Raw genomic sequence first — 25,611 nt, 5'->3', positions numbered from 1 at the left:
GAAAAAAAAAAAGATAAGGCCTAAGTATTTTCATTTTTAAATCATCTGCATAGATGGCTTAAACCCCATAGATCATTAAACCCATGGAAGTTGATGAAATCAAGGCAGTTCTAGGTTACATCCACACATAAAAGGTTTAAAATGAATTAACCCATTTAAGGAAACTGAGAAGGAAAGTTCAGACTAGAAGAGAACTATAAAAGTAGTGTCATGAAAATCCAAAGAGTGCCCAGGAATATTTGGGGGGGGGGGGTATCAGTATCATGCTTCAACAAAGCCAATAAAAAGATGACTGAGAAAAAGTTCCTGAATTTAAAGATTAAGAAATCATTAGTAGGGGGCAGCTAGGTGGTGCAGTGGATAGAGCACAGGTGCTGGAGTCAGGACGACCTGAGTTCAATTCCAGCCTCAGACACTTAACACTAGCTGTGTGACCCTGGGCAAGTCACTTAACTCCAATTGCCTCACAAAAAAAAAGAAAAAAGCGAACTCAAGAAATCATTAGTAGGGGCAGCTAGGTAGAGCACCAGCCCTGGAGTCAGGAGTACCTGAGTTCAAATGCGGCCTCAGACACTTAACACCTACTAGCTGTGTGACCCTGGGCAAGTCACTTAACCCCAATTGCCTCGCTAAAAACAAACAAAAGAAATCATTAGTAACCTTTAGGAGAAGCAGTTTAAATTGATTGATGAATTTAGAAACTGAATTGCAAAGGATTAAATGGTTGCAATGGGGAAAATGTAGATCGATTTCCTTTCTGAGAGTTTGGAGTAAAAAGGAATACATATACATATAGTGTCCCAAAAGTCTTAGTGCAATTTAAAGGTATTGCATATTAAATTTTATTAGCTTAAAAGTGCACTCACTTTTGGAACACCCTGTATACATAATTGATAAGCTTGAGGGAATAGCAAATCTGGGCAAATCAGGGAAGGAGCTGGTACATAAAGACTGAAAATTAGAAAGGGGACAATTGATGGGGAAAACTTGAAGAGATGGCAAGAGGTGAGATAGATCAAGGGCACAAGTTGAAGGAGTTAGCCTTGATGAGGAGGACCACCTTTTTCCTCTGATACCAGAATAAAGGAGTGCCGAAGGAGGAAAGGAGGAACCAAAATAATGAGATACGAGGTGAAGAACTTGGAGAAAAAAAAATTTGACACAATGAATGTTTGGGACAAACTGCTTCAGTTTATCCAAATAACTCGAGGAGGCCACCAAGTCAAGCAGAGACAGATTTATTACATCCTCATGAGGACGGGCAAAACCCAATTACACATTGAAGTCTTGCAAAGATATGCCCAATCCTCTAGGTTTTTATAGTAATCTTGAAAAGGACTGTCCCCATGTACACCTAGGGTGGATGAGCTCACAATCTAACATCCAATCCTGTCTCATCCAAGGTGTGTACCCAGCTCATGATCCATGTATGGAGACTTGTCCAAGAACAAAGGGGAAAAGGGGAAGAGGTACAAGTCTGAGGAATGTCAAAGAAAGAGGGAGGCAGAAATCACTCCCTTATCTGACTGCAATTTATCATTACAAGGACTGGGATTCTGACATGTGAGAGGGGAGTTTTTTTATTACAGGCCATAAACTAAGGTGTAGCTGGCATGTGGGAACTAAGCAAAAGTAAAGTAAATAGTGCTAATTGGTAGAACTGTGACAAGTAATAAAACTTACTGGCAGACTGGATATCTCCCAGACCCCATCCCCAAAGTTTACAGAACTGTCCCAAGTCCATTATCTCAACAATAAAACTTAAAGGAGACAGTGAGAATTTGACAAGCAATTAACTTTTAGGTGAAGCAAGAGGCCAGCTATTGGGGGGGGGGGGTGCGGGGTTAGGTATCCTTCATACTCCATCCTCAGAGTTTAATCCGACTCAAATCCATAATTGTCCCACACATGAATGTCAATTTAACAGTAAAGCACAGGGGCAGCTAGGTGGCTCAGTGGATAGAGCATGGGCCCTGGACTCAGGAGGATCTGAGTTCAAATTGTTCCTCAGACACTTAACACCTACTAGCTTCTTGACCCTGAGCAAGTCACTTGACCCCAATTGCCTCACTAAAAAAACAAAACAAAACAGTAAAGCACAGTTAAAGTACTTTGCTGAGAGAGGAGAGGAGTGTTATTGCACTCTTAATGAAAGAATGAAATAGTCCATGTGGGGAATATAATAGAGGGAATCTATTAGGGAAAAGTAAGGTATTTGCAGTTCAGCAATGAGAACCCACTCAGTTGAAATAACAGATATGGAATGTGACATCCTTTGTTGGCTTTCAACAACAGTCAAGTAGGAAAGACAGTGTAGGTAACTCGAGACTGAAGATTGAAAAGGTATGAGCAGTGTATAGGAGACACTACAGTGTCACCATTTCAAAGGGAGGAGAGTGCTGCCAGAGTAGAAGTAATGACCATGAAAAAAGCTTTAAAAAATTACTAGGAAAATAATTGCAGATTTTTTTTTATTACCAGTATTTGTTGCCGGGATGAAGATACTTTGAGATTGACTATGTCAACCATTGTAATCATTGGTGATTTTTTAAAGGACTTTAGGCATTTCAACGAGTTTTGGGGGACATATTAACTACATCCATTCTCAAACTGCATGATCTAGGATGGGAGGTAGGACCAATTTACTGGTCAAGAATCAGCATCTTAGAGAAGTGGCGCGCTCCAGAACGTAGTTGACAGAGCCTGGACAAATACCCAAGTTTCTGGCTCTTAATCGACCATCACACTCTCACCAATTTCCTCCTGCCTCGATTCCGATAATTGGATGAGGAAGGGTTTGATTTGATGGGAGTACCTAAGACTTCTCAGTACCTCAAGTGCAGAGAGACCCTTTCTCTTGCCAGCTGCACGTCAGGTTAGAGAGCAGCTAGCGCATGTGCAAAGCCACATTCCTCCACACCATGCTAGTTTCTCTGTTACGCTTGCGCAACAGTCCTTACAGTAGTTAGTTGCGCAGCCTCCTGCGCTCAGCGGCCGTACCCAAGCGTTCCTAGGCGCTGGACCAAGTGGCCTTGGCTCACTCGCCGATTACAGAGGAAGTAGTTCTGAGGCGCCTGCGCCTTTAGCCGTTTACGATTGGTGGTAGGACAAGCCGGGTGTGGAGAAACGTCATACCCGGAAGCCAAGTGCCGGAAGTGGGGGTGGGCTGCTTGTCCTCGGGGGGCGGGGAAGTCGAGACCAAAGAGGAGCAACAACAACTCGACCCTGACTCTTACTTCCCTCGACACCGGAGACATATACTCACCCAGAGAGCCAGGGAAAGGAAGATAACGCCTCCCCCGACGTCCCTTTCCCACCCTCAGCCCCCGCCATGGCCGAGGCCACGGCTGGGCTGAGCGAGACCGTCACCGAGACATCGGTTACCGTGACAACCGAACCCGTGAGGAGGACAGGGGTGTGGAGAACATAGCGTAGACAGGGAGAGCATGACGGAGGAGAGGGGGAGGGAAAGGATGCGAGGAGGGAGGGGGAAGGAAAGGATGCCGGAAGGGAAAGGATGGAGAAAGGCTGTGCTCGAGTTCGGGAGGCCTCAGGGGAAGGGTCAGCAGCGGTGGGGAGCAGATTTGGGAGGAATACGTCATGGAGTTTCAGGGGATGGGAAAAGTACTGGATGGGGTGTCAGGATCGGGAGATGAGGTGTTTGGCAATTTAGGAGATTAATGGAAAAGAATGCCTTGAGGCTAGAGGTTGGTGAGATTGGATTTAGGATGAGATATAGTGAATGCTAGACTAGAGAAGGAAATTAAGAGAATAGGATGGTCAAGACCGGGTTTAAGGGTAAGAGAAAAGAGCTTTCAGCCATATCCCCTCCCTCACCCAGCATCCACTCATTGATTTAGGTGGAAACATAAAGGTAGAGAGATGGAAAGAAAGGGGGTTGGAAGGAGATAAGGGTGATGGAGAGATTATCCATGAGAAATCAAGTAGGATTCTGTAGAAAACTTTAAATGTCATTGGAGTCTAGAAACATTACTTTCAATATTAATAATAATTATTAGAATGTATGATTAGACTGAGGGGACAGGGAACATGTGGAGGGGAATACTTGTTTCCTCTTCGTTGATTAGGTAATTCTCCAAATTCCAGAGATTATCCCCGAAGAAACATTTTCCTATTAGACCCAGAGTGTACTCTTATCCCCTAGCCCTCTAGAATATATAGTACAGTGTTTATGCTGTGAACTGCATTATGGTGGGGCAAGGAGAAACTGACTAGAAACCCCCAAAAGAGAGTGATAAGAATCTCAAGAAGTAATAGACTAACTGGGAAAAATTCATCACTCTACCTTAACCTCTTTGTCCCTGTCTTCCCACCCCCCAGGAAAACCGTAGCCTAACTATTAAACTTCGGAAACGAAAGCCAGACAAGAAGGTGGAATGGTCGAGTGATACTGTGGACAACGAACATTTAGGACGCCGTTCATCAAAATGTGAGTAACCACCTCCCTACATGATGTTTACAACTTCTAACTTGCCCCCAAAGCACTCATACCCTCTAAATGTGAGACCCAAATCCCTCTCCCCCAGTCTTACATATGTCAGATCCTGCTAGTGTTCAGTGATGTTCAGGGCACAGTGAATGCCTAGGTCCTTCGATGAGATGGAGGAGAGAAAGGATTGGGGCATAGTGTGTTTCCACTCTGGGAGGGTGGGTAGTAGAAGAAACCTAAATGCTCTGAGAGGAGAGCCAGAAGATAAGTGTCTAGACGCCTGGATTTTAGGAGAGAAATGAGAACTTCAAAGAATGGTATTCTGCAAGGGTACAGGAGGTTGCTAGTAGAAGTGGGTCCTTCCACTCAGTTCCTGAGAGTACAGTGTCTTCTGTCACCTCTGTTCTCCCACTGGTCTGCAAAGGTCAACCAATTCTACCTCTTCATGGAGATTTAATTTATTGCCACAGGCTCATAATAAATAACCCATCATCACAGCATGTTTTAAATGCGTAAATTATACAGTAAAGGGAAATATTCTGCTTGGTCTCAGGGGAGGAGTGGAGTAAGAGAGGAGTTGAGTTGAGAAGCTGAATTCTTCTCTTTCTGCCACACCCTCCCCACTCATTCTAGGTTGCTGTATCTACGAAAAGCCTCGGGCCTTTGGTGAGAGCTCCACAGAGAGCGATGATGAAGATGATGAAGGCTGTGGTCACACTCACTGTGTTCGGGGCCACCGAAAGGGACAGCGTCGTGCTGCCACTGGCCCTCCTCCAACCACTCTTTCCCACCTCCCTAACCCCTCCCAACCCCCACCTGGGCCCATGCAGCACTGAGATTCAATCTCCTTTCCTTGTCCCTCCATTTATCTGGACCTGAGTGTGTCTGTGTCACTACTTGGGGATTAAGCCCCATAGTCTGATGCCTCCCCCACGCCCCCTTCCCATCCCCTCACCTTGCCTCTCCTCTACCTGCTGGAGGGAATGGGGAGGGGAGGGCAGGCAAAAATCCTGGAGTCCTGACTTTGCTGCTATACCAGAACCCAGGCTTCCGGGCTCCTTCTACCCTTGAGGGACCCAGGCATCTAGTTCCCTCAGCTGTCATTCCTCTTCCTCCATACCATCCCTGTTCTCAGGGACCCAGGCATCTTTTATCCTAGTCTCCAGCCCCATTCTTACCCAGCCCTCTGTTCTCACTGCCAAATTCCCTTTCCTAGGGTTCAAATCTTCCCAGCCCTCAATTCTCTGTCCTCTGAATCTCTAGCACACTCAAGAGTGGGCTTCATTATAACCCCAGCTTTCACTGCCAGGCCTCTGTCCCAGCCAAGACCCAGGTGTTCACTCCCCTTAGTGGCCAATTGCCCTGCTGCCAAGCTGTACTCTAATCCTGGCTTTAAGCACCTACTTCAAAGTATTATACAATCTTAATTCTTAGTCATCAGCTGGGAAGGGATTCAGATTATGTCTTAAACTCTTATCAGTAGGCTGTCTACCCTTCCAAAGAGGCTGACATCAGAGGGTTCCTACTCCCCATCCTTCTCAACTACTACTCCCCACAATGTCCTCAGAAGGAATTGAAGGGAGAAGGGCAGTCTCTCCCAATTTTCCTGTCCTTTCTAAGGCTTTTGGCAAAGGAAGCTGAAATTCTGGTTGCCTGGGTTTGATTCCCTCAGTTTTCTGGTTTTCCTATTGCAGAGGTTGAATCCAATATGGTAATGAGGAAACCCTAGGAGGGGATGAAAAGGGATCAGAGAGGTTGGTATTCCTGCTACCTAACCCTGCTCCCAAATAAGCCCAGAAGAGCACTACCAACTAATAGGCTCCCTCCACTCGATTCCTGTGTTCTTCCTCTTATCTGCAAAGGTCAGCCAACTCCACATCTTCACTGAGATTTCATTTATTGCCACAGGCTCTCAAAATAAATAACCCAACATCACAGAATGTGTTACCTGTGGGGCCAATTATATACTAAAGGGAGTATTTACAAGAGGGTTAGTTTGGGCTGTGCCCAGAACCCCCAAAATGGGGAGAGGTAGCACCACGTACCCCATACTGAATGGGAGGCGGGAAAAATGTAGGAGAGGGCTTGCATAGCATTGAGCCAGACCTCAGAGAAAAGGGAGGCCCTGAGTAAAAGGGCTTTATGCTTAGATGGTAAAATCAGAAATGTAGATGGTAGAAAGACCTTACAGGTTACTGCAAGGTAGTAGTTACTCATCAGAAAAAGAAGACAAGTAATAGCCCACCTCAGGAAAAGGGTCCTGAAAACAGTTGGGGAGAACAGTCAGTACCTTTCATGCTTCCTTTCTAGGAAGGGGAATGGAAGGCCTCTGAAAGGTTTTGGGGAACTCCAGAGAAGGCAGTTTTCTCTTAGCTGGGTGAGGCTTAGTGGGAGGCAAATAGTAATTGAGTAAAGGAACATTCCTGATTATGGGAGTTGTGGGTGGAGTTAGAGGGGGCTACAGGGATGTGGGAAGAAAGTAGGTTTCTAGGTTTATTTAGAAAGTACTTTTATCCTAGGAATGTAGCATATTAGACCTCTAGAATGGGCAGCTTTAAGATCTGGGAGGAATTGGGTCTTGAGTTTCCACATCCAGGTGTACAAACTGGATTTGAAATGGGGGGTTGGGGTGGGGTGGGAATTGAGAATTTCTTGGGAGTAAGCCACACGAATCCATGAAGGCTAGCGTCTTCCAAAGTTGTTACTGAGGAGTGCAGAATCCTTTAGTAAGAATACAAAGTGGAGGGCTCAGCCCTCAGCTGGTACTATGCGAAGTGGGGTCCGAGGATCTCGGGTGCAGAGCAATGGAAAGACACGCTCCCCAAGGGACCCGGATGCCTGGAAAGCGAACAGCAGGTCAAGGGAAAGGCCATCATAGAAAGCCACTCGGCCTCTTTCCCAGTCCAAGTCCACTCGAATTCTCCGTGGCGGGGGCCTTCCTCCCCCTAGGGGCGTAGGCTCTGGGGCTGTCAGTGCCCATAATCTGCCCCCACGGCCTTCCACAGCCCACACAGCCCCCGCGGGGCATAGCCCCACGCGGCCTTTGCGCCGCACAGATTCTCCAGCAGCACCGACAGCATAGCAGCTCTCTCCATCGTCTTCTTCACCCGAGGACTCCCCGGAGGAGGTTCGGCCGGCTGTCTCTACCTCCCAGCAATGCCGGCCAGCTCTGAAGCCTTGCGCGCCCAACACAGCAGGGAGCTGGTCAAAGCGAGCTGGTCCGTCTGGTGGCACAGGTGTGCCAGGTGGGGCTAGACAGACGCTTCGACCATCGGGGGACACAAGGAGGCGGCGGTGTGCAGTGCTAGGGTCCAGAGTCAAGTCGGCTGGGTGGTGGATTGGGAAACAAGGGAAGATGAATGAGAAGGATTTTAAGATTTAGAAGGGCCCTTAGAGATCACATAAACCAACCCTCATTTGACAGATGACAAAGTGGGCCTAGAACTCCAGGTCCATTTATTCCAAATCTAGTGTGCTTTCTGCTACCCAGGGTGAAAGGAGCCTATCTGAGAAAGTAGAAATGAAGGGTAGGAATTGAAAGGAGATAAAAGGTTTGAAGGGAAAACATGAGTTTAGTAGAGCTGAGGAAGGTGAATATGGGGAATCCAGAATGAGAGATTCGAAGCCAGCCAGGGAGATACTGAGGGAGCTATGGGAAAGAGATGGAAAACCAAAGGGCAGTTGAATTATTGAAGACAGATACCAGACAGGGTGAAGAGGAAAAGGGATGGGGGCTGAGAATGATGGTTGTGTTTGGAGTGTGGTTTGGGGCACCGTGGACATAACAGAGCAGAGAACAGAGGCTCGGGTTGGAAATGAGTTGGTTCAGGGAAGGCGGGAGGAGGCTCCCAGAAAAGGGTGGGGAAAATAGCTTCAACTAAATCTGGGTGGGGCTGAGGGAGCCGGGCCAGCAGGACAGAGAAGGTGGAAACCAAGTGAAGGCGATTGATACCAGGTGGAGGAGCTTGAGGGAAGGACCGGGAATGAGGGGTGGGGAGGAATCTGAGGTATCTTGAGAAACCAGCCCACCCACCCACTAAAATACAATGGGGTGGATGGACCTAGCTCTGAAGTGGAGTGGGGAGGTGGCATTACCCAAGAAAACAAGAATAAACAATCACTGTGCTGCATATTCAGAAAGATTGTAGTGAGAGAAAAGGAGCTTGCAGGAGAGCCAGAGGACAGCTATGAGGAGGGACCTTGACCACTGGAGAAAGGAGGAAGGAAGACTCTGATGGCTGGAGTCAGAGACCCAGAGAAATGAAGAATCTTTCTCTGGGTACCTGCAACAAGGGAAATATCAGACCAAAATACAGGTGTGGCCTTCCTTGGTAGCACTACCTTCTAAGAAGGTAAAATAGTGGTGTAGAATAAAGGAGAGGGAGTGGGATCTTAGGAATATGAGCTTAGGGGAAAGGAGGGTGGGGTGTGAAAAAGGAGAGGGACCTAGGTAAGGGGAAAATAGAAACTGAGGTTAGACATCAGTAAGGACTTCCTGATTGAGGAACCTCCCCAGTCTTTGTTTAGGCTCCCTCTTCCCATTTCCCAACTCACCTGTGAGTCTGTGGAGCATGTTTTTGACAATAGGATAATCTTCTGGGATGTCCTCATCTGATTCCTCTGGTTTGGGCTTTGTGGCATCAAGTCTGGGAAAGATGTAGTTATTGTAGACATTACATAAACCCCCCATTAACCCTCCATCTGAAGATTTAAATGTCCTGCTACTAGTAATTGGGAAGAAGGTATAGCATATGTGAACTCGTTGCTTCAGGATTGATTCTTATGGGGAAAGAAGTAGGGGTGGGAGGGAAGACCATCATAGGTGAGGCTGAATAATAATAGCTGCTGTTATATCTAGATAAGATTTGAGAAGTACTTTTCATATATTATCTCATTTGATTTCAGGAGTAGAAACTCTTGGTAGGGAAAGAGGGACATCCAGGGTTGAACTCACCTTCTCCACGTCTTCCTCACATCCTAGGGGTGGAATAAAAGAGAAAATAGAGGTGAGCTCCAGGCTTTGATAAACCTTCAAGTCCTACCCCTAATTCCTCCTTGGAGGAACTCTCTATGGCAGGTGTTCTTAACCTTTTTTGTTTCAACCTATGGACCCCTTCCCAGAAAAAAAAAATGTTTTTAAATAATTGAAGAAAATACTAAATTTCAGTTAAAGGTTAAAAAAAATAAAGATGCACATTTTTACTCACTTTCATGGACCCCTTAAAAGCTATCCAGGCTGTGAACCAAGGTAAAGAACTCCTGTTCTTGAGCAGGGCTTCTTAACTTTTTCCACTTGTGACCCCTTCTCACCAGAGAAATTTTTACTTGATGCCAGGGTATATAAAATAGGTATACATAACCTTTTACTGTTGCCAAATTATTCGCAGCCCCCACATTCAGTTATGAGACCCCATATGGGGTTGTACCCCACAGATTAAGGAGCTAGATTCTAGAGATTTCCCATTCCAATCCTCATAGGGATTCCCCTTCTCAATACTCCCCAGCATAGTATGGTAGAAAGTTTGAATTCCATCTCTGCCACTACCGATGTGACCCAGGGCAAGTCATCTTTAACATCTCTGGGATGAAGTTTCCTATTTGTAAAATGAAAGATTTGGTCCAGATGACTTCCAAAGTCTCTTCTAACTCTAAAGGTACCATCCCCTCCTCTTCCCCTCAATATATCTGTCTCCCCACTCACCAAACCTTTTACATTCTCATTTCCTTCATCCTACCTAGCCTCCTTTCTTCCTTGCTCCTTCACCATATTATGCCCATATCCTCCAGAACTTGTCCTCAACAAACACTTCCCCAAACTTTGCTGCTAGAGAGAGGTATTATAAGTCTCTTTGCTTATAGAAGAATTTTTTGTTCATGCTGCATTATTCCCCTACCTCCTCCCCCCACCCCTTTCCTGGGCTCTCTAATAAAAGCTGCTTCTCCTCTCACCATAAAACCCTAATAGTGTTTATTAGCCTCTCCAAACTTTGGGACTCCCCAACAACCTGGAGAGGCATTTAGACCTGGGGTGTGGCCTCCAACAGAGGCTAAGGAAACTGAGGCACATAGTTTATTGGGGAGTCTGAGAAACCAGGAGAAGGTGCCCCAAGGTTCCTCCATCAGGGGTCTTTTGCTGTTGGGGAGGGTGTGGACCAGTCTTGGCTGGAGCCTAGGTGGAATGGGGGTGAGGAGGAGGCAATTAGCCTTGTTATGTTAATTGCCACAAGACTAATTAGGTCTCAGAGAGCTTCAAAGGGCGGAAGTGGCTAGGGTTGCAAGAGATTCTAGACACCTCAGTGTCCCAGGAAGGGAAGGACGCCAAGGGCCAGGTTACCTGGGTCCTCATGGGGAATGGGGGGCCTAGAACCAAGTAGCCTGGATTAAAGACAAAAACCAAAGAATACGTACAACCAGATTGCTGCCCTTAGCCTTGGTTTCACCTCCTCTCACCCTCTTCCCTCCCCCAATCCTCACCTAGGACTCAAGGAGGAACAGAACAACAACAACCAGTTTTCTAACTCCAATCCAGGTATGCAGTTCCAAGCATTCTCTCATGGATGCCAGCCCTCTTCAGAACATCCCATAGTCCATCCTAGAGCCTGTCTAACTCCCTGCTTTCCCCCATGCTCCCAAATCCCTTCTCAGGGCCCAAGTATCTTAAGTGCCCCCACCTCTCATTTTCCACTTCACCTTCCTAGATCAAGTCCCATCTGCCTCTCAGGCCCCAAATGCTGGACCCAGCACCTTTTTCACTTTCTGACCTTTTCCTCCATTTAAGGGCCCAGGCAGTCCACTGTCCCTCATGCCAGGTCTCCCTCTGAAGTCTACCTTTCCTTTCCCTTCCTCAAAATCCTCCTCTCCTAAAGTTCGACTCCACCCTTCCCTCTCATCTCCAACTTTTAGCACACCATAGTGTGTTTCAAACGACTTTCCAACCTGTCTCTTACTCTACCCCATTCCTCACTCCCCCCCCCCCCCCCGCCAGATTTCCCTCGGAAGCCAAGTAAATCAACCTCCTCCACCACTCCCGCCCCCAGATCCAGGCATACACACAGCCTCCCAGTATCCAATTCCCTTCAACTTGAACCTTCGTCCCTAGCTCCTACCAGCCCGCCCATCTTTCCTGGGACATGTCCTCACCTCTCCGTGGGGATCCTGACACCCCATAGTTGGGATGCGTCCCCCACGGCGCCTTCCGGTCCGAGCCCCGGGCTCTGCCAGCTTCTCCCGCAGCCCTCGACTGATCCTCACCTCCACTGCCAGGCGCACGTTCGACCTCAGGCTGCGGCGAGGGCATGGGAGACCGCAGCACGGACAAACGGTGGGAGGCGCAGTGTCAGTGTCACCCGGCCCTGGAGGGGCGCCCCAGCGGCGGGCCAGGCACTCGCGACAGAAACTGTGCTCGCACGCTAGAAGCACGGGGTCCTGGAAGGGGCCCCCACACAGCGGGCAAGTCGACAGCTGTTCCAAACGCTCCACCAGCCCGGGACCCAATTCGGAAACTTCCATGGGGAGATGGGGCAAGATCAGGTGGACACCTGATGCTCTTTCGACCCCCCACACTGGGTTCCCTTACGGTTTCTCTTTCTCCCTACCCCACTGCAATACTAGCTCTGTCTAGTTCTCCTCTGCCTCCTTAACTTCTGGGCTTCTCTTTCCCTCCGTTCTGGATCTCTTTTAGTTCGTCCTCCTGTCTTCGACAGCCTCAGTTTCTGTCTTTCCGCGTCTCCCCCGCTCCGCACAGGCTTTATAGAGAGGGAGGAGGCCCCCGCGGGACGTAAACAGCAGGCAGAGACCTTGCGCAACAGCCCATCTGGTTCTCCCGCTTCCCAAGGGGAAGGGGGAGGAGAGGATAGGACACCTGGGTCCCCGGGGCAAAAGAAAAAGACACTAGAGGGCACTATGGAGCTAGAACAGAGCGAAGTAACCCTGGGCCCCTTTGGTGCCCACCACCAACCCAGTGGTCTCCATGCCTCTACCTTCTTCCCACCACTACCATCTGCCCAATGAAGGGTAGGCATAGTGCCCGGGTGCACTCTTGGCATTTGCACCAGCATCTCCAAGGCATGAGTCATTCCAGGTGTCTGGCACGCCTTCAACTGGGGGCTGAAGGGGGGGGGGTCAGGAGGCTGGTTTCTGGAAGAGGCCAGAGGATCTGTGTGCCTCATTCTGTCTCTGTTTATGTCTATGCATATCTGTAGCTCTAACTCCCAGTTCTGTATCTCCATTATCCACACTTTCCCTGGCCTCAAAGATAGTCTGGCTCATGAGTAGGAGGGAGTATGTCTTTCATGCTACCTTCATCTTGGCCATGCTAAGGTTCTCTCTCACTTGTTCACTTTCTTTTAGTTTACTGGCAAAATCCCCATTGCTCAGATTGCTCTTTTCATTGCATCCCCACTTTTCCAAACCCTGCACATCATTCAAGACTGCTCAGATTCCTCATCCTCCATTAAGTCTTCTCTGATCCCTCCAATTAGAAGAGATCTCTCTCCTTCCTCTAAACTCTCATGGAACTGTGCTTATATTGTCTTAGGTATTTGTTAATACTCCTATAATTATTTCTGTGCTGTGTACAAGACAAGTCTATATGATTCTTGAAGGTAAGGACCACATTTTACTCATCTTTTAAGCATCCACAGCCCTAGCACTGCCCCAAGTATACAGTACTCAATAAATGTTGAATGAATGAATGACTTCTTTACTTCATCTCCCAGTTCATAGGTTCATAGGATTTAGAATAACAGAGATCTTGGAGATCCAACCTCTTCATTTTGCAGGTCATAAATTTAGACGTAGAGAGAACCTTAAAAATCATCTAGAACAGGGGCAGCTAGATGGCGCAGTGGATAGAGCACTGGCCCTGGAGTCAGGAGTACCTGAGTTCAAATCCGGCCTCAGACACTTAACACTTACTAGCTGTGTGACCTTGGGCAAGTCACTTAACCCCAATTACCTCACTTAAAAAAATTCATCTAGAACAATCCTCTTGTTTTACAGATGAGGAAGCTTTGGCCCAGAGAGTTTAAGTGACTTGTTCAACATCAAAAAGTAGTAAGTGGCAGATTCATGATTGGGTTCCATATGTTCTGACTGTAACTCCAAGGTTCTTGCTAACTGCACCAATTCTATGGGATTTGAACCCAGGCCCTCTATGTCCAAACCCGATAAATGTTCCACTCCTCTTCTCCTAGTTACTCCTTTTGTTTCTGTTCATAGCATAGATCTAGAAGTACCTCAAAGGCTGTCTAGTCCAACCCCTTCATTTTTTTTTGTTCAGTTGTTTTTCAGTAGTATCTGACTCTTCATGATCCCATTTGGGGTTTTCTAGACAAAGATACTGGAATGGTTTACCATTTACAGATAAGGAAACTGAGGCACATGGGAGTTAAGTGACATGCCTGAGGTCACCCAGTTAGCAAGTAATAGAGGTGGTATTTGAACTCATTACCTGAGGGATTTCTTAGGACTTTCTACACCAGCTGATTAAAGTTTCCCAAACCATATCAGAAACCTGGGATCATAGATTTAGAGCTAGAAGGAAAATTAAAAGTCATCTAGCCCAGGACTTCTTAAACTTTTTTCCACTCATGTACCCTTATATTCACCCAAGAAATTTTTATGCAACACAGGACATATCAGTATATATAAAATGGCTATACAAGTTCAGCCTCTTAATGAAGAGGGGCCAGATCAGGAGACCAGTGATGGTTCCAGCTCCTGGGAGGATGCAGCCCTGCTGACTGAAGCCAACCTGCTCTCCACCTGCCCCAGACCCTGGGCAGTGCAGACCTTCCAGGCAGCGTCGAGAGCCCTTCAGGCACCCCCCCCCCCCCGCCTCCGCTCAGCCTGCTCCAGTTCTTAAGAGGGGGGCTGTGGGCCTCACACATCCAGCACTTTCCTTTGCCCTCCATCCTTTCCTTTTTTCCCCACAATAAACTTTTTTCACACCAAAAAATAAATAAATAAATAAAATAAAATGGCTATACAGAACCTTTTACTGTTGCCAAATTTTTTACAACCCTCACATTGTTACTCAACCCCATATGGGATCTCAACCCACAGTTTAAGAAGCTAGGATCTAGCCCAGTCTTCTCTTTTCAAAGATGGAGACTAAGCCTAGAGAGGTTAAATGATTTGTCCATGATCACACCAATAGTGACAGTCAGGATTTGAATATAGGTTCTCCAATTCCAAATTGAGCACTCATTCTACTGTCTTTCCAGGATCCTTTTTGACTTTTGGCCTCCAGGGAAGATTTCACTCACCATCCCTCCATAAGTTAGTTCATGAACCCCCATTAATTAACTGAAATCTCACCAATCCAGAGTCCCCCTCTGTCCAGAGGCAACAGAATTCTAGTATGGGACCTTCCAGATCACCCATTTAGCTTTCCAAGTTTCTGATCTTTGGGGATCTCTCTGGCTAGCTGTCTCCTTTGTTTGTACATTTCTACTTGACTTTTCACTACCTCCCATTCTGTTTCCACTTATGTTTTCTTGTCACTTTTCTTTCTTCTCATGTCTCTACCTTTATCTCCATCCCCTTGGGTGCTCCTCTGCCTCTCTCCTCTTGTTTCTTTCTGGCTCTGTCAATCTGTCTTTCAGGTTCTCTCCCTTCCCGTCTCTCTGCCTTCATATTCTCTCTTTCTCTCCATTTCTTTGCTTCTCTTGCTCAGTCCCTCTTTCTGGTTACCTTCTAGGGTTTATAAATAAATAATTACACAGTTGCATGCAGCTATGATCAAGGACAGACACACATACAAACTCATACAGATAACACTGACAAAATATGCTTGATTACCCTCATAGAGCCAGACACTTAAAGATATTCATGGATAGAGAATTACACAAATAAAATGCACATAGAGAGAGACTGTCATTACTTTTATTGTCAATAAGGACAATACAACAACAACAATAACAACAATAAACCTTTATTGAGTCCCAGCACTTTTATTAGGTACCACTGCAGGCACAGCTCTGGGCAAGGGAGGCTCCACACAGATCCAAGCAGAGGAGACACCCAAAGATCATAATAAAAATACACATACTTATCAAGGTCTATAAGCAACTGTTGCAGGAATTAGTATGTCCTTTAAGCTATGGAAATAGAAGTATAGCCACAGAAGTTTATTCTGAAAGGGATGAATTAACAATCATTTTCTCTAGTCTCTATTTTGGTCCTCCGTTTCTGTTTCATCGTCTCCTTCTGTCTTTGTTTACCCATGTCTTGGTCTTTCTTTCTCTTCCCCTTTTCTATAATTCTCTTTATTCTTTTCTCTTTTTTCCTCCACATTTCTTCATTCTTCATTCTTCTAATTCACTAAAACACTCCCCTCCCAAAGGCTTTCAGGACTAGGATGATATGTGTTTGCCTAGGGTTCATGGAAAAGCCACATAATTCCACCCATCCATTTGCATTTGCCATCTCTGATTGGCACTCTCTCTTCATTGGCATAGGGAGAGAGTGGTTTTGTTTCCCCCTTTGCACGTGGTCATTGCTTCTAAAAAGAGATAATTTTCCCCTCAATATCAAGTGGTTGATGGCCATTAGGCAGCTTAGGTAGGATTATGGATAGAATGGTGAACTTGGATTTAGGGAGACATGAACTTTGAATCCTGCCTCAGACACTGACTAGCTGTGTGACCATAAGCCAGTTACTTGATTTCTCAGACTTAGTCTCCTCATCTGCAAAATGGGGATAATAATTGGCCCTACCTCAAGGGTTATTGTAAGGATCAAATGAAATAATAGATGTAAAGCACTTTGTGAACCTTAAAGCTCTATGTAAATAGTAGCTGTTTTTATAGTTCACAGAAAAGTCCTGAGTTCACCCTGACAGTTTCCTATGTCCCGCTGATTAACTGGGCAAGGGCTGAGTAACTACTATGCTCTCTCTGGTTACTAGAGAGTTAGCAACTTTCTTTTCCTTACCTCTACTTTTTGTGAAGCATCATGAATTGTTAAACATGTATGGGAATTTATGAATCTACTCAATCAAAAGTTACTTATATTTTTTCTAGTTCACTACACGCTGGTGAAACCCCATTTCTTTCTTTTTAATTTGTTTTATTTCAATGGCTACTAGTTACTCTCCTTGGCATAATGGAATTGGCCATCCACAGAGGTAACATCTATACTTGGACTGTGTGCAGAATTAACTCTTAGCATAGAATAGATAAGCAGTGCATAATAATCATAGAACAATTCATAATAAACACATTTAAAACATCTACCAAGGGACAGCTAGGTGGCACAGTGGATAGAGCACCGGCCCTGGAGTCAGGAGTACCTGAGTTCAAATTCGGCCTCAGACACTTAACACTTACTAGCTGTGTGACCCTGGGCAAGTCACTTAACTCCAACTGCCTCACTAAAAAAAAAAACAAAAAAACCCCAAAAAAACATCTACCAAGGGGGAAGCTAGGTGTCACAGTAGATAAAGCACCAGCCCTAAATTCAGGAGGACCTGAGTTCAAATCTGACCTCAGACACTTGACACTTACTAGCTCTGTGACCCTGGGCAAATCACTTGACTCTCATTGCCCTGAAAAAAAAAAAACAACAAACAAAACAAAACAAAAAACATCTACCAAACTAGGCTGTAAACTTGCTGCTTTTCCAGCCCCCCACACAGATCTTTCTTCTCATCCTAACAATTCACCCAGTCACCCAGGCAGTGTCATCCTTGATTCCACACTCTCATTTATCTCACAACTCTAATTTGTTGCCAATTCTTGTCCCTTCTACCTTCACAACATCTCCCATGTATGTCCTATTTTCTCCTCTCACACAATCACCTTACCTGCCAAAGGCCTCTCCCAGTCTCCCCACCCCATCCCCAATGCTACAGCCTTGCCTCTGAGATGGCCTTCCATTTATACAGTACATATCTTGCACGCACTTAATTGTTTTCATATTGTCTCCTCCATTAGAATGTGAGTTTTGTAAGGGTGGGGACCCTGTTTTTGCTTTTCCTTGTTCTCCAGCCCTTAGAACAGTGCCTGACACATAGTAAGAGGTAAATTGGCTGACTGACATCAAATCCAGGAATTCTAGGAAATAATTTGATTTCATTTTAATTCCCTTCTCTTTGGAGCAGGCAAAGGAGTGTGGACACTCACTCATTGCTCAATTAACTAGATGAAGAGATAGACACTTTCAAGGGACTCTGGACTTAATCCTCACATCATGAGGAATGGACTAGGAATCTAGGTCAATTTGGGAGCTTGGCTCATCCTGAGGCATGAAACTCAGTGCTCTCTCAGAAACCTTTGACCTTTTGCACCTCTTCATGGAATAGGGTAAACAGAGTCAGCAACCACCCCTAACAAGATGTCCTCAGATTCTTTTCCTCTCTGACCTTGCATGTGACACTTCTTTATTCTAGATGAGTCTCTCCTTACCATCTCCACTCCCAATTCAAATCTCTACCCTTCTAAGTAATTGGAGGTGGGGAGCAGAGTGAGAGGGACTAGATCTTTAAAGACTTACAATTTGATTTTTAAAAATCAACTTGACAGGGGCAGCTAGGTGGCACAGTGGATAGAGCACCGGCCCTGGAGTCAGGAGTACCTGAGTTCAAATCCGGCCTGAGACACTTAACACTTACTGGCTGTGTGACCCTGGGCAAGTCACTTAACCCCAATTGCCTCACTAAAAAAAAAAAAAAAAGAATAAAAAAAATCAACTTGACAAATACAAGATGGGAGAAGTAGAGCTAGACAGTAGTTCCTATGGGTGGAAAAAAATCTAGGCCTGTTAGCAAAGAATACATTTGGAATAAGTCAGTGATGTGATATGGCAGCCAAACAGCTGATTTGGTTTCGTGGTCGATGTACAGTGTCTGGGATTAGGGCAGTCACAATCCCACTGTACCATCTGACCTGTTTAAACCACATCAGGATCATTGTGTTCCTTTCCGAGGGCCATGTTTTAGGAAGGGCATTGACAAATTGGGAATTGTCCAGAGAAGGCTCTCCAGTGTTAGCTATCAATCAGTTCATGGCCTAGTGGTTTCAACTTCATGGAATTATATTCAGGTACAGATTGGACTAGAAGGTCTATGAGGTAGCTTCCAACTCCAAGATGTTATTCTGTGAAATGTCAGAACCTAATGCTTCTCCAAAAACCAGGTATTTAGTGAACAAAACATTGTGGGTACCCGCCCCCCCCCAAAGAGTATAAACTGAGTTCCTAGCCTTCAAGTTGCTGCCAATCTAAGCGGAGGTACTCACAGTCTATCTGCTATTTGCTAGCTACTGGTTCATTACCTTTTTCTTTATTGCCTGTTGTTAATTCCTACTTCATTGTGTCAGGGAAGTGACATAGGAAGCAAAGCATTTTGGGAGAGACACTCTTTCTATAATGTTTCAATTCTAGGTCTCATCCCCTCCCTTTCCATTATTAATACCTAATCCTATATTATCTTTTCCAATCCTCATTGGGTTCATACTACCGGGTAGAAGAGGAAGAGTGAAATTGGTTTTTGGGGATTGATTTTACTTTCCTTGCTCTAATTTGTGGAATCTGGTTCCTACCTCTGCCAACTATCTCCTCTTCAACATCAGCTGCCTCCTTCTACCCACCAGTTAGGTTTTTTCCCCACTTTATTTCTTCTATCTTTCTTTCTTTTTTTGGTGAGGCAATTGGGGTTAAGTGACTTGCCCAGGGTCACACAGCTAGTGTCAAGTGTCTGAGGCTGGATTTGAACTCAGGTCCTCCTGACTCCAGGGTCGGTGCTCTATCCACTGCACCACCTAGCTGCTCCCTTTTTTCCCCACTTTCAAATGAATTTGTATTTTATCAATACCAAAGGCATTAGCATACATTTGAAAAACTGTAGTTGGATATGTGTCATACAGATTGTCTACACAAGTTACACTTGCTTATTTAATGGCAAAGCCCCTTGTGATAACTCTTTGGTTTCCCAGATGTTTGGGAAACCCTTGCTCTAGGAAAAGCTTTAGTATATAAATAGAGATAGCTTTTTCTAATGACCCACCACTTTCTTTTTAGGAATAAGAAACTAAGAAGGAGATCTCAAAAAAAAGATTTTTTTTAAAAGTATAGAATAGTTTTCCACTTGAAAGGCACCTTTCATCCACAATCCTCTGTGGATTTTGCTAGAAGACTGGCTAAAACCCCAGCAGGATTTCACTGTGGTGAAAAGAGCTCAAGGCCAGGAGTTGGGAGACCTGGGTTCTTAACTCTGCCATTAACTGTGTGACATTGGCAAGTCTCTTCCCCTCACTGGGCCCCAGTCTCCTCCCCTGCAAATGAAGGCAGCTCAAAAGGATAATGTCTAAGATCTCTTCCAAATCTGATACTTTGTGTTTCTGTGAAATGAGAGAATAGAAATCCAGAGAGCTAGCCATGATATAGTTGAGTAACAAACCCCTTCTAATGCCTCTCCCTTCTAATTCCTTTTCCCTTTCCAATCCCTCCTTAATGCCGTTGCTTTTTCCTCACCCTTCCCATCTTCCCACCTGATGCCACTCCCTTTTCAAACTCTAAATGTCAGTCATTTCTGTGACGCCTTCATCCCTCCTTCAAACCAGTCAACAAGTTTTATTGAGCCTACAAAGAGGTATAGCTAGGTATTTAGGAGTCTGATTACAGGACAGTCATTCTCATCCTCAAGTAGCCTGATAAGAGTGACAAAGTATACACGTATGTCATCATCTGAAATCTATGATCACCATATTATGAAGGTGCACTGAGTGAAACAGGGAGGGAATAAGGGAGAGAGAGAGAGAGAGAGAGAGAGAGAGAGAATGCAAAGTTTTCCAAGAATTCTCTATGGAGGAAATGAACTGGACCTACAATGTCAAGGAAGAGAGGAATGAGGTATGATGGAGAAGAAGAGAAAAGCCCTGGTTTACAAATTTAGGGCCATTAGGGCAAAGGCAGGGGGGAAAAGGAGTCTGGGGAATAAAATTTTCATAATGCAGTAGAAAAAACACAGAATTTGTTCAGGCTTCAAATCCCACCTATAATGCTTGCTACTTGAATGACCTTGGGCAAATTATTTAACCTCTCCGGATTTCAGTGTCTTCATGTGTAAAACAAAGGAATTGGACCACACAGCCTCTAAGGTCATCTCTAGTTCTAGATCTATGAACATATGAATGTAAGGAAGTAGGCCAAATTCCTCTCATGATGGCTATTTTCTTGTTCCCTTCCTTCTCCTTTAACAATAGTAATGGATTTCTAAACAACATTGGGTTTTACAAAGCACATTCATTAGAACAATCTCAAAAGGTAAGGAACAAGCTGTGTGAGTTCACATGTGAGGAAAATAAAGGGCAGATTAGTAAAGAACTTTGCCCATGTTCACACAAATAGTAAGTGGCAGGACCAGGACCATATTCTCTCCTACCTCCAAACCAGCCTCACCTGGATTCTCCTTAAAATTCTTATGGGTTCCTCCATTCATTCTCCCAATTAAATAGATACTTCATCCCTCTCCTTTGAATCCCTCCTCAGTGGAAACAATTTGCTTAACACTTTCCTTTCCATTGCTTCCCTGTGACTCTCCTTCCTTCCAATTCTTTCTTATCCCATTGGCAAATTTCCCACCTTCTTTCAAACATTCCCTACTTACTTCAAACATAACCCTTTTACGTAACAGCCCTCTTGAATCTCTCCTACGCTACTTGGGCTGTGACCCTTTCCTCCTACCAGTCAATCAACAAGCATTTGTTAATCAATTACTTACTACATTCCAGGTGCCTCAACTGTGAGAATATGAAGAAAAATATGTATACACACATGTATCTTATATATATATGTGTGTGTGTGTATATGTCATGTATGTATGTGTATATATCTATGTGTGTTGTGAGAAAATAATGGGATTTGGCAGATACTCAAAGGCCCCACTTGGAGATTAATCTAAACTGATTGAATTAAGTGAGAGTGATTGACTTTGCTGATTAGCCCACTTTAAGTTAATTAGATTATAACCACACCTGGTGAAGATATTGTTCTCAGAAGCTAAGGACTTTGAACTTAACTGGAGACCACCTTCAAGTCCAGTGAATCAATGGGTTTAAATGACGCTAACCAATCAGCTTAAAGCAGTGTGTAAGGACTACCTCTGCTCCAGACCTATAAAAAGCTTCCACACTCAGTTTGCTGGGGCAGTTCATAGTTGAAGCAGGCTGGTGGTGGAGGACTTGAAGAACCAGACCAGGCTGGAACTCTAGGCTAGATAGGCCTTTCCTTAACTTTGTGAACTCCACATGTTCTCTTTTTACTAATACCTGGTATGCGTTAATAAATGCTTAATGTCCAAAGACTGGTACTAAAACTTCTAATTTAAGGTGATCACACAATTAGATTTTAAACATCACAGTGTATATGAATGATGTAACAAGATACACCCAGAGTACGTGGAAAGTCACCTTAGAGTAGCCTAAATAGGCAGCTAGATGGCACAGTGGGCTGGGACTAGAGTCAGAAAAACATGAGAAATCCAGCCTCAAACACCAGTCTTCTGACCACAGACTTGTCACTTAACCTATGTCTGCCTCAGTTTCCTTAACTGTGAAATGGGGATAATAATAGCAGCCACTTCCCAGGGTTGTTGTGAGGATCAGATGAGATATTTGTAGAGAGCTTGGCATAGTGCCTGGCATATAGTAGATGCTCAATAAATGCCTCCTTCCTCATTTCCTTCCTTCCTTCCTTCCTTGCATCTTGGGGAAACAAGAAAGGCCTCAGAAAGAAGGTGATATTGTAGCCGGGTTTTGAAGGAAGCCAGGGACTCTTAGAGGCAAAGGTAAGGAAGAAAGCATTCCAGGCATGGAGGCAGTAATGCTGTCAGTCCTTCTTCATTAGTCATGCCTTCCAGCTGTCCCCCCCTCTGCTTCCCACTGTCTTTGATAAACATTGCCATCTGCCTCTTTTATACGTTTAATGAACACTTCCTCTAAAATCCTTTGGAGGATACAGAATTAATTCTTAACTAACTTGTCCATGTCCACTTGATGACCCCACTAAAGGCAAGAGCTTGGTAACTGACATAAAGGATCCTTTCAATTCAGTGTAATTCAACTCAATTTAAAAATTATTGATTAGTTTACTACCTATTGAAAAATACTTTGAAGGAGTCACTGTAGAGAATACAGAGAAGTGCAATGGCATCCCTGCTTTCAAGTAGCTTACAATATTTAAGGTGGAATGCAGAAAAAGATGAAAAGGGTGAGGTGATCTGACTTACTGTTCAATTTATTCTTCCTGACCTTCCTGGCTACATTTCACTCATTAATGAGTCATGTTCCTTTCCTATTTCTTATCTGCATCAGGGTGCAGTGGAAAGAATGGAACTGTGTTCAAATCCTAGATCTATGTGACCTTGGACAAGTTACTTAACTTGTTTGAACTTTGGTTCCCCATCAGTAAAGTGAAGCTACACAATCCCTTCCAGCTCTGATTCTATGATCCTCTGATTCTCATTCCTTCTACTTCTCCACCATCACCACCAATGCCTTTTTCCTTTTTAACTTTCCTTAATACAGACCTCGTTTATCTCCAGTTTTTGCCAAACCCTTCCCTGTATAGTGGGACAAAGGAGAAACAGTGCATTGAGAAAGTTGGTCAACCTGTTCCCCTTTCTTTAACTTATTTGAAACTGAGTGATCACTAGGTACAAGAAACTGTTCTGTCTTTGGAGTTTCTGTTTCTTTCCATCCTTTTGTTTGTGGTCTGTGTTTCTCAGTTCCTGTTCCTGTCTTTTTTTTTTTTGTCCTTCTGATTGTCCCTTAGACTAATAAAGATTTTTTTAAAAAGGGAAACACTTTTTTGGGTAGATTTTTTCATTTTTATTTTCAGTTCTTAATTCTCTCCCTCCTTCCACCTTGAAAAAGTCAAAAGATACAATACCCATTATACATACAAAGTCATACAAAACATATTTCCACATTAAACTAATATAAACTTGAGGGGAAAGACTGAAAGCAAAGTAGAGATATTGAAAAATGCCAAATCACATCAAGAAAAGAGCGAGCCAGAAAGTGATACAAAGCTAGAACAATATGGATAATATGCTCTGAGCAGCTTGGAGACAGCAGGCTTAAGGGTAGGAGCAAGTGAAATAATGTTTATAAAGTATTTTGTAAGCTATAAAGCTCTGTGTTAATGTTGGCTATTATTTATTAGTGGAAAGAGCCTTTTCTATTCCCTGCGTGACCTTTTGCAAGTCACTTTTCTGCTCTGGGCCTCAGTTTTATTACCTGTAAAAGAAGAGACCTCTGAGATACTTAACTTCCAACTCTAAATCCTATGATTCTAGAAGATCCAGAAGCAGAGTTCCCTGTCTGCTTTGGGTGGGAAGACCAGAGATAAGGATAGAACTCATTAAGTCCTGTGACCAAATTTAAATCTAAGCCCTCTTCCACACAACAGTCCTTTGAACACTTGAATCATGTTCTACTTTCATCTTCTCTTTTCCAATTTCAATATCCCAGGTTTCTTCAACCAGACCCCATAGGGCATGGACTCACAACTCTTCACCATCTTGGTTGCCACCATTCTGGACAAGCTTATCCATGTCTTTCCTAAATTGTGACACCCAGAAAGGAACACAATATTCTAGATGTGGTCTGGTGAGGACAAAGGACAGTGAAAATATTGTCTCTCCATACCTGGACACCAGACTTCTCTTAATACATCCCAAGATTCCAGTACCTTTTTTTGGCTGTGACATCACACTGCCATCTCATATTGAGCTTGCAGTCTGCTGAAAACAAACAAACCAACCTAGATTTTTCTCAGAAGACTTTTGTTCAACCATGACTCTCCCATTTTGAACTTATGATGATGATTTGAATCCAAATGTAAGACTTTATACATATCCCTATTGAATTTCATCTTCTTAGATTGAGCACAGTACTCTAGGGTGTCAAGGTCTTTGGATATCCTTACTTCCATCCACGATGTTCTTGGCTCCTCCCAGCATTAGGTTAGTCATCTAAAAGTTTGCTAAGCATTGGTATCTATGCCTTTTTTCAAGTAGCTGAAGCATTCCTTAGAAGATCTTTTATCAAGCTGACATGAAACTATTAACTAATCATTGTACTTGTCCCTTCAACCAGTTCCGCATCCATTTAATTATTTGTGTATTATCATCAAGTCCACATCACCAGCTCTTCCACAAGAATACTATTAAGATACTTTACCTAATGCTTTGTGAACATCTAGTTAAAACTATGTCCATAGCATACCTCTGATCTATTCTTTTAGTAATCCTGTTACAAAGGGAAATAGAAATTAGTCTAACATGCCTTGTTCTTAATGAAGCTAAGATGGCTCATTTTTAATCCCCACTTCCCTTTCTGGACATTCACTAAACATCTATTTAGTAATCTGTTCTAAAGTTTCCCCAGGCTCACTGGCCTATAATTGGGAGACTATTCTCTTCCTTTTTTTGAAAACTAGGACATTTGCCCTTTTCCAGTCCTGCTGTACCTCTCCCATTCTTCAAAAGCTTCCAAATATCACTGACAACAGCTCAGGAATCAATCAATCAATCATCAATAAATATTTATTTAGCATCTACTAAGTGCCAGATACTGTGCTAAAATTCTGGGGTATAAACAGAGAGTCAAAAGACAGTCCCAGCTCTCAAGGGGCTTACAATCTTTTTTTTTTTTTAAGTGAGGCAATTGGGGTTAAGTGACTTGCCCAGGGTCACACAGCTAGTTAGTGTTAAGTGTCTGAGACTGGATTTGAACTCAGGTACTCCTGACTCCAGGGCCAGTGCTCTATCCACTGTGCCACCTAGCTGCCCCACAATCTTTTTTTTTTAATCATAAAAGTATTTTATTATTTTCCAGTTACATGTAAAGATAGTTTTCAACATTTGTTTTCACAAGATTTTTAGTTCCAAATTTTTCTCCCTTCCCTCCCTTCCCTCCCCCCTCCCCAAGACATTTTCCATCATGAGTTCTTTAGAATTTTCTTGAATCATTAAACCACTGAGAAGAGCCAAGTCTATCACAGTTGATCATCATACAATGTTGCTGTTACTGTGTACAATGTTTTCCTGGTTCTGCTCATCTCACTCAGCATCAGTCCCCTTAAGTCTTTCCAAGTTTTTCTTTTTTTGTTTGTTTTTGGAGGGGCAATGAGGGTCAAGTGACTTGCCCAGGGTC

The 25,611-nt window shown here is 44.2% G+C and overlaps 2 protein-coding genes across 3 annotated transcripts; one reads left to right on the top strand and one right to left on the bottom strand.

Annotated features, from left to right (window-relative positions):
• Positions 1-3,138: 3,138 nt before the first annotated feature.
• PPP1R11 (protein phosphatase 1 regulatory inhibitor subunit 11) lies at positions 3,139-6,390 on the top strand. 2 transcript variants are annotated; one of them, XM_044002497.1, is made up of 3 exons: positions 3,139-3,415; positions 4,342-4,450; positions 5,084-6,390. In XM_044002497.1, the coding sequence occupies exons 1-3, from the start codon at positions 3,332-3,334 to the stop codon at positions 5,284-5,286; spliced, it is 396 nt and encodes a 131-aa protein (XP_043858432.1). In that variant the 5' UTR covers positions 3,139-3,331; the 3' UTR covers positions 5,287-6,390. The 2 variants fall into 2 exon arrangements, with proteins under 2 accessions (XP_043858432.1, XP_043858433.1); XM_044002498.1 differs by having other exon boundaries at positions 3,145-3,400.
• A 116-nt stretch (positions 6,391-6,506) lies between these two features.
• RNF39 (ring finger protein 39) lies at positions 6,507-12,454 on the bottom strand. The gene is made up of 4 exons (XM_044002495.1): positions 11,591-12,454; positions 9,405-9,427; positions 9,005-9,096; positions 6,507-7,776 (listed from the first exon to the last, which is right to left on the bottom strand). The coding sequence occupies exons 1-4, from the start codon at positions 11,957-11,959 to the stop codon at positions 7,199-7,201; spliced, it is 1,062 nt and encodes a 353-aa protein (XP_043858430.1). The 5' UTR covers positions 11,960-12,454; the 3' UTR covers positions 6,507-7,198.
• Positions 12,455-25,611: the final 13,157 nt, after the last annotated feature.

Source organism: Dromiciops gliroides, chromosome 4, assembly GCF_019393635.1.
Source record: "Dromiciops gliroides isolate mDroGli1 chromosome 4, mDroGli1.pri, whole genome shotgun sequence".
Taxonomy (NCBI): Eukaryota; Metazoa; Chordata; class Mammalia; order Microbiotheria; family Microbiotheriidae; genus Dromiciops; species Dromiciops gliroides.
This window is presented reverse-complemented; position numbering and strand designations above follow the sequence as displayed.